Source organism: Pundamilia nyererei, unplaced genomic scaffold, assembly GCF_000239375.1.
Source record: "Pundamilia nyererei isolate P.nyererei 1_Seehausen unplaced genomic scaffold, PunNye1.0 scaffold00024, whole genome shotgun sequence".
Classification (NCBI taxonomy): Eukaryota; Metazoa; Chordata; class Actinopteri; order Cichliformes; family Cichlidae; genus Pundamilia; species Pundamilia nyererei.
In genome coordinates, this window is record NW_005187425.1 from 4,422,654 (window position 1) to 4,436,800 (window position 14,147).

The 14,147-nt window shown below is 41.2% G+C and overlaps 2 protein-coding genes across 3 annotated transcripts in view; one reads left to right on the forward strand and one right to left on the reverse strand.

Annotated features, from left to right (window-relative positions):
* LOC102208394 (E3 ubiquitin-protein ligase NEURL1-like) overlaps positions 1-6,276 on the forward strand; it is a 34,612-nt gene extending 28,336 nt beyond the window's left edge. The window contains exons 4-5 of the mRNA XM_005727463.1: positions 2,186-2,365; positions 2,971-6,276. Of these exons, the coding sequence (XP_005727520.1) occupies positions 2,186-2,365; positions 2,971-3,215 (425 nt within the window). The 3' untranslated portion in view covers positions 3,216-6,276. The remainder of the gene's footprint in view (positions 1-2,185; positions 2,366-2,970) is intronic.
* Positions 6,277-10,827: 4,551 nt separating this feature from the next.
* Positions 10,828-14,147, reverse strand: part of LOC102208960 (SH3 and PX domain-containing protein 2A) — a 59,290-nt gene continuing 55,970 nt past the window's right edge. For both annotated transcript variants that reach the window (XM_005727466.1, XM_005727465.1), the window contains 3 exons: positions 14,014-14,063; positions 12,993-13,112; positions 10,828-12,835 (listed from right to left, as the gene is read on the reverse strand). In XM_005727466.1, coding sequence (XP_005727523.1) covers positions 10,907-12,835; positions 12,993-13,112; positions 14,014-14,063 — 2,099 coding nt within the window. In that variant the 3' untranslated portion in view covers positions 10,828-10,906. The remainder of the gene's footprint in view (positions 12,836-12,992; positions 13,113-14,013; positions 14,064-14,147) is intronic.

The following is a 14,147-nucleotide window of genomic DNA, read 5'->3' on the forward strand; positions in this document are numbered from 1 at the left end:
TGTTCCACTTCTATTGTTTTTTGGGGGGGGGGGGGGTTTGTGTGTGCTTTTGCAGCATTTTTCTATTTGCTGTCAAAACAGAATATCAAAATCTAGCAATCTTTCAGATGGCCAGCAGAAGGTCGCTTCTTTGGTTCCCAAATGAAATCTGATAGTACGAGAAAATGACCCTACTACTAATTTCATGATCTCATCAAATACTTTTCCAGTGAGTCTGTGGTCTCAATCACTAGATTCAGGTCTTCTTTAATACTATATGATGTTCATTTTCTAAATTATGGTCCCATTTAGAGTAAAATAGAAGACAAAGCAGGGTATGTTTTATGATTTGGCTGCCTTTCCTCCTCCACCTCCTTATGTCTTGCTTGTTTTCTTTTAAATGCTGGTATGACATCCATCATTAATATAAAACCCATGGCTGCATTGCAGTAACTAGAGCTGACTCATAATTGATTGGATTTTGGGGTATGGTGGTAAAAAAGAATAATATTTAGTCAACCTTTAGCAAAATTTATGAGGACAAAAACACAGTTAAAAAAAGGAGTTTCCCTCACACCTGACACCAGGAAAACACGTTTAGCATGGCAGTGAGTTCACTGTACTAGCACATAAGCTAGTTGCTAAAAGAAAATATGCAGTACTGGATGAATGGAGGAGTTAAGTGGGGGGTAAAACAGGGCTAAAAGGAGAGCGAATATCAAACTTGGGTTTGGTGGAGGAATGCTAATGTTCATCCATAATTGCTTGATGTGTAAATAAACAAGTGTTGAAAGCCACTATACACATGCTCAACCACTAAATAAGTCTCCTGCACTGCCAGCACAACCAAAGACACACATACTCACGATCTCACAGCCAGCCATGAATGCATAATACAAGAGAAGACAGAAGGGTACATGAATAGACAAGAAGGTTATCCATTTGGCCTTATTGGAGTTCACCAACACATTAACTCAGAGCTGCCACATAAGCGCTTAATGGAGTGCCGTTTAAATGCTACTGTATGCATACGTCCTCTCACTTTAAAATATATAATAACTTTAGGAATAAATAAACAGATGACTCTGAGAAGAGTGTGTCTCAGCAAAGTGCTGCGATCATCAGTCCCAGCGCTGACCTTAAATGCAAGCAAATTAGGGAACGTTTAAGCACGCATAACCAGAAGCAGTGTGTTCATGCAGGCTTTGCTCCATCTACTGATTTTTTTTCTTCTTTCTTTCACACAAACACACTGGTGGTTGCATGATTAAAAAGCTACTATGACTTGTTTACATAGACTGAAACTGAATTGCAAGCAGTTCAAGTGGTCCAAGGAAAAGGCATCAGAGTTCAGGGCAGCAAATAGGGGCACGTAGCTACAGTTACGCAACAAACTGTATACATTTTACAAACCCTATTAACGTTTTCCCTTCCTTTTTTTGTGAATTTACAGCGTTTTGCTTTTTTCCTGCATTTTCCCACCATCTGTGGTTCTTCGTTTTTTTTTCTTGTTCTCCACTCCACATTGTATTGTAAGAAAATTTGGATAAGCAAATAGTGGAATTGAATGAAAAAACCACTGATATTAGATAATTTGACACATGGAAGCATGGTGGCGCCAAGTAAGTGACCAAACCAACTGTGTAGCAGTATTTCAATGTAAAACAACAATGCTACATGACTGCCAGGCAGACTTGATCAGATTTTGTCTTTCTATGAAATCGGGGTTGGTACGCTCTTCTGTGAGGAGAGATGAAGTGCCAGTATGACGCCAGAGCCTGTAGTTATTGGGTGCAGATGGGGACACATCACATGGGACGCACAAGAGAGCGTCTGTAGAGAGGGGTTTTTTTGTACCCTACCCGGAGGTATTGTGGGCTCGTGAAGGAAGAAGGAAAAGTAGGGTGAGGGGAGATTACATCAATTCATAGGCTCCTGACTCACTCACACGCCCACACACACACTGTAGACTCATAAGTCATCTGCTTGGTGATAGAGAATATTTGACGTACGTGTAAGGGAGAGAATGACAGGCTGAGATAGCGACAGAGATGTAACAAGACATCAAACCTCCTACATTAGCTAATTATCAGCCCTGACTCTCAAAGATGCGGACGATTGAAAAGTGAAATGTTTAATCTTTGCATGTGAAACTTTGGCACTTTTGAATACTTCTATAGAGGTATCGTTTCCTCTCTATCCCCAGGCTCATCTCAGCACCCAGATCTGCGAGGCCCATCGGTGCCCAGCTCTCCATCATTTACACCAAACACACCCACAATGCTTTGCAGTGGCAACTCTGAGTCCAACCTCAACACTCCTTTGAATATCAACCTCAATTCAAGTCTCAACTCCAACTACCACACGCTTTTTTCCTCCTCAACAGGTTTGTCCAAGCATTTTGGGGTTTTTTCTTTCCTTTCTTTGCGTATCTTTTCGGAGAAGTTTCGTGACATCTTTACAAGCCATGTCATGGTCTCCGATTCAAGTATTTCCACATGCCTTGTTTTTTCCAGATTTTCCATTGTGTTTATAAAAAGAAAATGTTTACAAAATTTACATTTATTAAAATGCAGAGGTGCAACAGAGCAGTGAAACAGCCAGCAGCACGCAAACGCTGACTGAACAGCACCAAGACGTCAAGTCGCGATGAGCACGTCAGTGCATGAAGCAAATATTTACCTTGGTGATGTGAAGCAGCGATCCTTGACATCACTACCGTCCCAAGCTGCCGGCAGTATGACAGCAAAACAGGAGTGATGATTGGAGTGCGCACTCAGTTATTCTTGCACAAAGTTGTCCTGAAGCTTCATTAGCAGGAAAAATAGGGGAATAGTGCTGACAGGTAAAATAAAAGATGCGTTGGATGTAGGGTACGTCGGATTGAGCAGAGCTGAATCTGTCTGGGTGAACTACCTGGAAGGTTTCTTCCGTTTTTCTGCCTCACCTTCAGACTCGCATATCTCTAATGGCTTTCTTTTGTCACCCCAGGTACAACCCCAAGCTCTCCATTCTCTAACCATCCAGAGTCCCCCACCTTCCCATCCTGTTCCAGCTCATGGAGTGATGAATGCACCATCTGCTATGAGAATGCAGTGGACACGGTCCTCTACGCCTGTGGGCACATGTGTCTCTGCTACGCCTGCGGTCTCAAACTCAAGAAGATGGCGAACGCGTGCTGCCCCATTTGCAGGAGGACAATCAAAGATATCATCAAGACCTACCGGAGCACGTAGGCTCGATAGGCGATGTCAGGTTCAGCTCGGCACCTTGTCAAAGCCATGTGAGACTTTGTAAAGACACGGCACAAGCCTTGATCGTTTGCGTGTGCAGTCTGGCTCAGGTACTTTAAACTCCACCATTAAAGCGTTTTAATTATATCATGTCTAATGCACATCCTTAGCAAGCTAACAGTTGGTCCACTGAGATTCATCAGAGATCAATCCAAACGTACAGTGTGATCAACGGAGACACATTTTTGTGTAGTAACAGCACAACAACAACACACCTTGACCTACTTCCACTGAAGAGAAGAAGTAATCTGAAGAGGCATCTGTCCTACTTTGCCACAGTAGCTCATCAGTCTGCTGGTGATAGCATCACTGCTGGCTAGTTTTATGAGAATTAAAATTGTCCAGAGGAGTGGAGAAATAAATCGGTGGTTTCACCAGCTGCTCCATTGCAGTTTTTCAGGCCGCCTTGGTTAAAGTGTTTTTTTGGGGGTTTTTTAAGTAGAAGCTCATGGCAAGATCAGATCGCGGTGAGGAATGAGTAGAAAGACAGAGAAAGAATGTGGCGAGTGTGGTGTGTTTGTGGTGAAAGTGCTTCTCTAGCAATAAAACACAAAGAAATGTCTGACCCTACAGGCTGAAGAAAAGCCGGAAAGGGAGCTCTGTTGGGTCATAAATGAAGTGTTCTGCTGAATATCTCAGCACCTGCTGTGCTTCTGTGAATGTCAGCCAAAGCAAGATTGCGCAAAGGGTAAAAAAGTGTGAATGTTGTCACCGCAGAAGGTCACGCTGGCGGTGAATGAGCATGTAAATCAGTGAGGAGGAGGAGGAAGGAGGCGAGAGGATGTTGTACGTTTGGGATGGAGACAGGGAAGAAAGAAGCGTCTTTGCTGCATGTCAGGGTAAAGAAAATGTTCACGCAGACGTACCAGATACAACTTTAGAAAGCCTGTAAAATGAGGGACTTGCGTGGATTGCATGTCCTGCTTCTTGGCAGCCGTTCACACCATCTCTGGCTGGTTGCTAAAGCCTGCTGGATGCTATAATTGCACAAACGTCATCCAAATAAACAGTGGTGGGCAGGGAAGCATTTTAAAATGCTGAAAGAGCACATGAAGATGATGAATCAACCTCTTCATCCCTGAAAGAATCAGGGAATACGAAATCCCACATAAGTTACAGATGGCTCCTCTTACTTCAGGTTACGCCCCTCTCTTTCATGCATCGAATCTCAACGTGAATAATTGCTTTCAGTTATGACATATTTATGTGTCCTTGAGCAGATTGGAAATTTAAAACAAATCGCAAGTTTGTCATCAGCGGCAAGGATGTAGCTTGTTATTGTGGGACATTTGTGTAAAAAATGTCATTTGCATATCAGTTTCTGAGTGCTGCTCTCCATCGATAAAAGCAAACTCCAAGGACACTTTCACTTGACTAATCTCTTGCATTATGTACTGCTTTGAAATGTTAAGAAACACAAGATATGTTCAGGTGTTACTCTGGCCTCGCTGAAACATTGCTCATCTTTAAAGTAGTAAGTGCTGATTTCTTTTCGAGCTTGTCGTCTTGTGGGGGAAAATTGGCAGTTACTGTGTGGATCATTTGAAGGACAGCTAAGTTTTCTAGTGTGCCTTTTAATAAAGAGAAGCTTGGACAAAGTTAGGCTCCTCACTGTGAAAACCTAGAGGGATGCCAAGGTCCTTTTTTATCTTGGAGCCACAGGTGGAAGCACGAAAAGATTGGAAGCAAACGCATCAATGTACTTAATATCAGCGTGTGCTTTTTATTCACTGCTACTAATGAAATGTTTGTGTCACTACAGTGTAAAATACTGGAAATTAGTTGTGAGCGTTGAGAGATGCTCACCGTGTACATTTCTACCTGGGTTCGTTTTCCTTCCTGACCAAATATTACCAGAAATCCAGCATTGCTGAACATTTGAAATGGATGAAACGGTATTGATGAGTGTAATATTAACTGTACATTATGAGGTTTATTTATTTTTCAGTGCTACAATAAGAAATTATCACTGTTTCTTTCGTATGTGTGGGTGTAGTGTCCAAAAAGTAAGAACATTGTTTATTTTATGGTTAGCAGACAAAGACAAAAGGAAACTTTTATTTCCCTGAAAGGCCCCTGCGGTTGTGTCAGCTGATTTTCACTGAAAGAAATAGTTTGACATTTTGGGAAATGCTTATTCATTTTGCGGTGAAGATTCAGATGAGATGATCCGTTCCGCTCTCCAGTGGTTGCATGGTACGTACATTAAGTCAAGCACTCTATTTAACTACATTTTTGTATTTCGCTTGAGCATTTCCAGGATTTCGGAGAGAAACATTCGACTTTTGGGAATGTCATCTCAGTCTGTTGCTCTTCATGGAGCTAGAAAATCAAATATTACTTTCTCTAAAAGTTAGAGAAACTGAGAACCAGATGATAATGCTACTTCACAACTGATGGATATTTAAATAAGCAACTGTTTGCTTACAAGTTTGCCACACCACATCAAACCGTGGCCTACCTGAACAAACACCCCGAAGGCTTCGCTGTTTGCCTGCCAACTCGTCCCTGCCAAATAATAGTGCAGCCAAATCTGTCACACATCCTCTGGAAAAGTGGTGAATGGTGTAATTTGTACACTTTGATTGCAGCCGTGTGATATTTTTGGAGGTACTTGTTGCCTTTCTACAGAGTCGGGTGAGCTGCATCTCCAGACAGATAAGAGAGTGGTATCACTATTCATCAGTTTCCCAAAAGGCCAAATAAGAGAAAATCAAATGTAAAGTTGGAATTGTTTAGCTTTACCTTTTGGTAATTTATATTTCTCCTAATTGAGCGTATTTAAACTGTGTTGTGGCCTGTGAGTAGTTCTGTTGATTCCGAGAGCTTCTTTTTTCCCCCCCAAACGTGACCAAACTAATCCGAATGAGGCAGTACGTGAAGATGGGCATTGTGTATTTTTGGACAAGAAAATTGGCTCTTTATTTTGGTTTTCTGGGCTACTTTGTGGTTTCTGAATTTGCTAATTATGTTCTGTTTGTTAAATAAAATTAAAATCACTGGCTTTCCTCTTTGTCTGTTATTTCCGATGACTGTATAACATGACCAAAAAAAAAAGAAAAAAAAGAAAAGAGCACACAGAGCAATTCTTTCGATACAATAAAGAGTGAAAACTGACCATTTCCATTTAACTGCCGGGGTGCTTTCTCTGTTTTATGCACAGCAGGAAAAAAGAAGTCAATCTTGCACAGACGGGGAATGAAAGTGCATTAGCGCCATTACCTTTTCCCAAAATATACATTATACAAATGTTTCATTTGTGGGAGATTTACCTCTTGTACATGAAAATTCAAATTAGGCAATAGCTCGAGAACTAAAAGGCGCCCAACACAAACATTCTCTGCAGTAGTATACTTGACTAACATCCCACCATATACTATATGAATAACAAAGGCAATGGCTTTTAGTAAACGGCTATAACTCACAGGGAAACTGTTTAGAGTTGTGGTATGTAGACCTGGACAGAGTGAACATCATCTGTTATTTACTACCCTGCAGGCCTGGCTCTAATGCAGCAAGGTTTTAAGCTGCACTCCAATAGGCACAAATACAGCCTGCGACGTTCGGACATGAAACAGGCAGCAGTGTGTTCAGAGGTGAGAGGGAAATACACAACCAGGGACTGTGAAAGTGACATGAATACAGTACATCTCGCTGGTGTCTGTGTACACACAGACTTTCCACTCAGACCTCTCAGTGAACCTGGCTGTGGGCCTTGTGAAGGCTTAAGGGCTTGCCAGACATGTTTGAGCTGTGTTATGGTATCTCTTCTAGACAGCTGTTTGGTCAAACGCGCAAACTATCAACTTGTATTAATGTATTAAATTTGTATTCCAAGAAGGCAAGGCACTATCGATTTTGAATTTTAACTACACATCAGACAGTCTGAGTTTGTGTTTGTTCCTCTGCTGTAGCCGAGGCACTAAGCAGCTTTTGGTATTCAGTGTGATGTAAAAGTCTTTTCCTCAGTCAGATTGGTGGCATCGAGGGACAGACTCTAAAAAGTGTTATTTAAAAACTGCAATTTTTTTGTTTTAAAGTCCCTGATATCAAATGAGTCCTTTCAGCCTTACAGTAATTATTGAGCTGATGAAGGCACAGGTGAAGGTCACAGTGATGCAGTGCTTTGTCTGCACCAAGATGCTGAGTGCTGCTGCCATCCAGTGGCCAGAAACATGTCCAGCATCTTATGCACCAGGCAGAAAACACAGACGGTATGATTTAAAAAGCTTTCAGTGCATTTTGAAAAAAACAAATATTTCATTCAAAAACTCAGTCAATACATGGCAAGTCCATTTTTTATAAATAGTAATGGCAGTAGGTTGACAAGAATCTCATTTTATAGAATCAACTTTGACCATTGGCCATAAATATAGATTCTAGTACCATTCTTTAATCATTACATATATATAGTTAATCAAATATTTTCTTTCCAGGTGCTATAAATCACATTTTCCATATTTCATCATCATAAACTATCAGCTAGTTTTCAGATACTTGTGGTGACACAATGAGGGACACATCGCTTTTAAATTTGAAGTCCCCGATGGTGTAATGCATTCCCTTCTTCTCCCTGTCTTACCCATGTGATTCATCATTTGCATTCACAAGTAAATGGCCTGTGTTTGTATATTTACTAGTCCCTAAGGACCCCAAAGCGCTTTACACATCCAGTCATCCACCCACACATTCACACACTGGTGATGGCAAGCTACAGTGTAGCCACAGACACCCTGGGGCGCACTGACAGAGGCGAGGTTGCCGGACACTGGCGCCACCGGGCCCTCTGACCACCACCAGTAGGCAACAGTGAAGTGTCTTGCCCAAGGACACAACGATTGAGACTGTCCAAGCCGGGGCTCGAACCGGCAACCTTCCGATTACAAGGCGACCTCCCAACTCTTGAGCCACGATTGCATGCATGTAGATAAACATGCATGCAATTGTGCACATTTCACTTGTTATAAAGATGATGAATGGACATCCACAATTAGTTCCAAGCCAATGACTGCACGAGTCTCAACAGTGGGATGGACATATTCCACATTAAATTCCTGTGGGCGGTAAATCTTATTACAATTCCGGAATCAAATCCGATATATATGAAATATGCAGAGTCTGACACTGGAAAACCACTCCAGTGTTTTGATTTGGTGTTTCTCTGATTGCGGCTGAAGGCGATCATATTATACGTCTCCAGACTGGTAACTTAAACTTTTGCTTTGCGAGTTGATGCTAAATTAAGTCGCTCAGCAACCGCAGAATGAAAGCCAATGTCAAACGTGCAGGTTCTCCTAAAGCAGTGCTGCTGTCCATTAGAAATGAATGGAATCCTAAGCAGCCCAGGATGATCTAATTTATTTGAATGAAATCATCTGGCTGGTAAAACACTTGAGCTGTATTAGAGCTATAGATATATGCAGATGTGGAATGAAACTAGATATAAACACATCCAATACTGAGATCTTTTACAAAGTTAAAGGTGGAAAGAGAACTGAGGGGTATCCTATTGCCAGTGATTATGGCTGGTAATGAATTTCATCATACTTTCTGTCAACTGTTAACAGGATTATACAAAAAAAACTACCCACCAGAATTTCATGAAACTTGGTGGAGAGCTGTATTAAGAGAAAAAAACTTTTGTGAGTGGGTGCCGAATCAAAATGCTTTTGTGAAACAAGGTATTGGCCTTGGGAGAGGATGTCCTCTTAGTGTGCCCTTCTAGCTCTCAATCTGCTCAGATGATAATGATCACATTCACTCACAATAAAGAAGTGCCCCTAAACACACCTGCAACGCAGACAGGAATAATCTCATTTTGGTTTATCACTTTTACAACAATATCAGTTTTTTAAATGTGTGAAAGATGACTCGTTATTTTTTCTTCCTTGATAGGTCCTAAAAAAAAGAGACAGAAAATATTAAAAATGAAGCATTCTAGCAGCATTTAAGGAGTATCAGAATTCTATATGTACATCCCATTTTACATAATTAATGCTGTTCAATAATGCAGTTTTGTGAAAAAGACCGTTTTCAAAGAACTTTAGAACAGTTTTTAGCAGCAATAACTTGAAAGGATCCTTTTTATGTATGAGTTTAGCAATCTTTCAAAGTGCTGATGAACAAATTTGGCCCACCCTTCTTTAGTTCTTTGAAACATTTACATATGTCCCAGCATATAATTTTATTTAAATTCTGGTCTGGACTTTGAAAGGTCCACTGCAACATCTTGATTCTTTTCTTTTCTTTCCATTCTACAACAGAATGGCTGAAAAAAGTAAACTGTCCTCTTTATGACTCAATTTTGGCCAAGCTTGGCATCACATTTGACTCTAGAATACTTTGGTATTCAGAGGAGTTCACAATAGACTCAGGGATCAGGTGCCTGGGTCCTATGGCAGCAAAATAAACCAACTCATTTCCCCTCCACCACCATAATTGGCAATTGGTATGAGGTGTTTGTGTTGATATGTTTAGTTTCATCCGTCCAAAGAAAATAGTTCCATGCTGCCATGTTCTTTTATATGTATGTTGGGAACCATGGAAGTAGGAAAACAGCAAGTACAGGTAAAATTTTAAAATTAAATTAAATTTAAAAAAACAGATGAAAGAACAAATGAATGTTCAAAAGTGCATTTATTAAAGTAATTCTTTTGGCACTTTAGTTATCATCACTGATCAAACAGTTAACATCAAACAAAAGTGAGAAGGTGAGCGTCCCCCCAAAAAAGGAATACTGTCAAATTTACTGCCCAGCAGAAATTCAAAATGTTATTATAATTAATAGAGCAGTTCATTTTAGAAAGGTTTAAATGACTTTTGCCTTTGTAATAATAAAACATGTATTAACATAATTATTAAGTAATGAATTTACAACATTTGCACTGAGCTTTTGCCTCTGAAATTAAAAAAAAAAGTTAAGGGAGCTCTGCTGTAACTGTTTTGAACTTTAAGGGAGAGAAAATGCTTGCAAATTATTTCATGAGGACAAAATTACATAATTAAATGGATAAAATATTTCACATGAAGGTGACATACAGTATAAAGAGATATAAAAAAAACATGCAGCACCAAAATTTTACTAACACAAAGCAGCTTTGGCAACAACAGAGATTTTCTTTAGGAAATACTGTAAAAAATAACAATTAAAAAAAGGTTTAATTTCAACAGCTCAAGGCATCGTCAGTATAATGAATCATTTCAAACATGCAGTAAGCTTTAAGTTCTTAAAATGTGTTTAATAAAATTATGTTAAAAACTAACAGAAAGGGGTTCGAGGAGCAGACACAAAATGACGTCTTATTTCAAGTTAAAGGTAACCACTGGAGAATATCGTTAACTCACTCTTCCACTCTCTGGTGTTGTCTTTGGTTGTTGTTAAGTCCAACACAGATACATTGTTCCTGATGCAAAGTCTTAGGCACTCTATCATGTAGATTCATATTACCAGATGCATTGTTTCATTACAAAGTTAAAATTTGATGGGGGCGCTCGCTTTGGCAAAGGTACCGGAATTCAATCCGGATTTAATGTCCGGGAGTTAGCTTTTTTTTTCTTTTTTTTTTTACAAAATAAGTCTGTTAGAGTAGTCTTTACACGCATGTCCAGAGTTCTGCCAGCTCCATACACGAGTGCTAGTGCTTTTTCTCGAGGTAATTTGAGGGCACCCATCCTTTCCTTGGTCTGCCATTGTCCAGAACTTTGCAGTACCACCACCCATTGGGGTTTTTTTCAAGAACCTCCAGACTCGTCCCCTCAGGAAATCCCATCGTCTCCTCATCACCGGGGTAGTCTGCTATGGAGATGTAAACCTCTCTGAGATTGTTATGGATGATGTGGGGCTTGGGTTTCACTGTAGATACAGGAAGGGCATTCTTCTGAGAGCTGACACCAAGGGATTCAGAGCTGCCAGTACCAGATCTGTTCCTGCTTGGCAGTGCTATGTTATTTGGTGCCAAACTGCGTGGCACAGTGCCAAAGGAGGCATTGCGCCGCACTGTGGGGCTGGCGCGTGGGTGATCTGTTGAGTTGAGAGACTCATTTCTCCTGAGAGAGCCAACAGGGCTGGGACCGTCTCTGATGGGGGCTGAGATGAAGACAGATTGCGGTCTGACAACCTGCTGCTGCTTGATGCTGTTCTGCTTGAACGCGCCAAACAAACCCGTAGGTTTGGAGAGACCACCTGGAGGCTTGGAGGGGATGGGTGGAGTGACCTTCTTTAGGTTTTGGTTAATATTATTCAATGCGCGCACCCTTTGTTCATTCTTCTCCAGACTGTTGGACTTGCTAAGGCTTCCAGGTTTAGTCGGAGTGCCATCGGATTCGGATCCTGCCGTGTCATCCTGTGGCCTGACAGGTTCCAGGTAATAAGTTGGAGCCCAACCCTCTGCATCTCCCCAGCGAATATACCACCAGCCACTTTCCTGCTTCTCCAGCACCTCCACCTCCACTCCACCAGGAAAGCTAAGCTCAGACTCTTGGACTTTCTCGTAAGGGTCTGTGGTGCGGTACAGGCTACAACCTTCCAGGTCAGAGTCTCCTCGGCTGCCTTTAGAATAGATGGAGGAGAGATCTGATGTGCTCTGAGATGAGAAGGAGTCCTCAGAGGAGATAACTGAAGCGGTCTCCAAGTCCTCACCTTTAGCTTTGGTACCATTCTTCAGCTGTCCCGTTGGCCGTAATTGCCTTCTTAATGTGCTGATGTCCATCTTCTCTGCACTGGAACTCTTTGCTAGCTGTGGTTTGGGCCTCACCACTGGCCTTAGCTTAGAGGAAGATTTGGTGGATGAGGATGGCTTGCTTTCCTCCTGGTCTTTCTTAGGTCTAGATAGATCTGGAGTGGACTCAGTGGAGGCAGATTTTGGACTGGATGCCTCATCAGTTTTGGTTGAAAATGAGCTCCCATTCAAGTCAATCTTGAGCTTATTACCTGCAGGTTTCCGTCCACCAGATGTTGGGTGTGCAGTCTTGTCAGTTTGTGACAAGACATTTGTCTTGGAGGAATTGGAGTCCCTGCTGCACTGCCTCTCTGGGGTCTCCCTGAATGGTCGAAAGCCATCATTCTCATAGATACATTCTTCCTCACCTTCGGCCTCTCCCTCTGCCTCGTGGCCATCTTCAAATGACTCACCCATCTTGAAGGAGGCACTGTGGAGTGATGAGGCTGGTGAAGGCTTTGAGGACATGTGAGAGCCCTTCTCTGAGGAAGTGTCCTCATTCTTTCCATCAACCAAGGAACTTTCTCCTCTCAGAAACTCAAACTCAGACTCCAGGTCCAGATCGCCAATGGCAGGGACATCATATTCTGGCTCTTCATAGACAGGCTTACCAGGAGACACAGGAGATTCTGGGGCCTCAGACCCAGGGCTGCTGGGGGGTGCAGTCTCCACCGAGTCCTGTTTCTTGACAGGTGGAGCTGGAGGTGGAATTTTTGGGCGGCACAAAGTGCTTGTTCTACGATTCAGGTTGGGTTTTTTACGTTTGTCAATGTAGGAGCAGGGAGCCCACCCCTCCTTTTCTCCTATCTGGACATACCACCAGCCACCAGAGTTTTTCTCAATGACCTAAAACACATTTCCAAAGAAAAAAAAAAGTATATTTTTGTCTTTATTTGAAGCCATTTTACACATTTTAATTTCAGAGGTGTTATTGAGCTATTGAGCAAGAGATATGTGACTGATGTTTGTGGTAATCTTGTGCCTTAAAATAAAGAGCGCTTACCTCAGCTTTTTGTCCTCCGTTGAAACTGATGCCATCAGATATACAGGACTGGAAATCTGCAATGGTGTAATACTCTGCTTCAACTGTAGGGGGCTCTGGAGGAGAGGGCAACTGAAATCCCTACATGAATACAAAATGGGTTCTATTAGATTTATTGTCAGTGATTAAAAAATTTCATTTCTAGTTTATATTCAAACCCCTACATATAAGACGCTAATAGTAGTTTTTTTCTCCACTTAATTTAAATGTATAATAATAATAAATAATACAGTGTTTCCAGCAGTACACATTATCCTCGACAGCAGCAGTCCCCAACCCCCGGGCCACGGACTGGTACCGGTCCGTGAGTCGTTTGGTAACAGAGTTGAGGCTCGGGTGTCAAATTTATGGTTTTCAGGGCTTTATATCGGTATTTTTTATTGTTTTTATCATTAACTCGGTTTTCCAGGGTCTTTTCCCGTGTGTTATGCATAAATCTCCTTTTTTTGGTACCGGGACTGTTTTATTTTGTTGTATGGCTGGTCCGTGGCGCATAAAAGGTCGGGGGCCGCTGCTCTACAGAGTGCTTACATATTGAATCAGTGTCACTTTCATAAGGTTTGGAGTTTTTTGTTTGTATGTTTGTTTGTTTTTATCAGAATGGGTACTTTTATCTTTAAAAAATTAAAATATGCTGGTAGATGAACAGGACATTAAATTAAACAATGTGAATACTTCTTCAATTACACATTGTTGTATGTTGGTAAATGTCTGTATGAAGGAAAAGTCACGAGTAACAAAGTCCCGTGCACACTCATTACCTTGAGATGAATGCAGTAACATTTTCCCTGTGATATGTCTTTTTAAGTAAAGATTTACCGGTTTGTTCTTCAACAATGATCAAAATCATTCATAATTGCTTACAAGTTGTATACATTTATTATTAACACCATTTTTTCACGCTTTCTGACCTTTATCAACCAAAAATAATAATTACATGTATAGAGGGATAGATGGATGACTGAAATATCATCACTCTTACCAGGGTTGCATCTCTCCGAGGAGGAGGTTTTTGCCTGAGAATGGGAGAACCTGTGAGAAAATAACAGAAAAATCACACATGGTTTGGTTACATTTAATGAATTTGCTTTACGTCAATATATCATAGATTCAAAA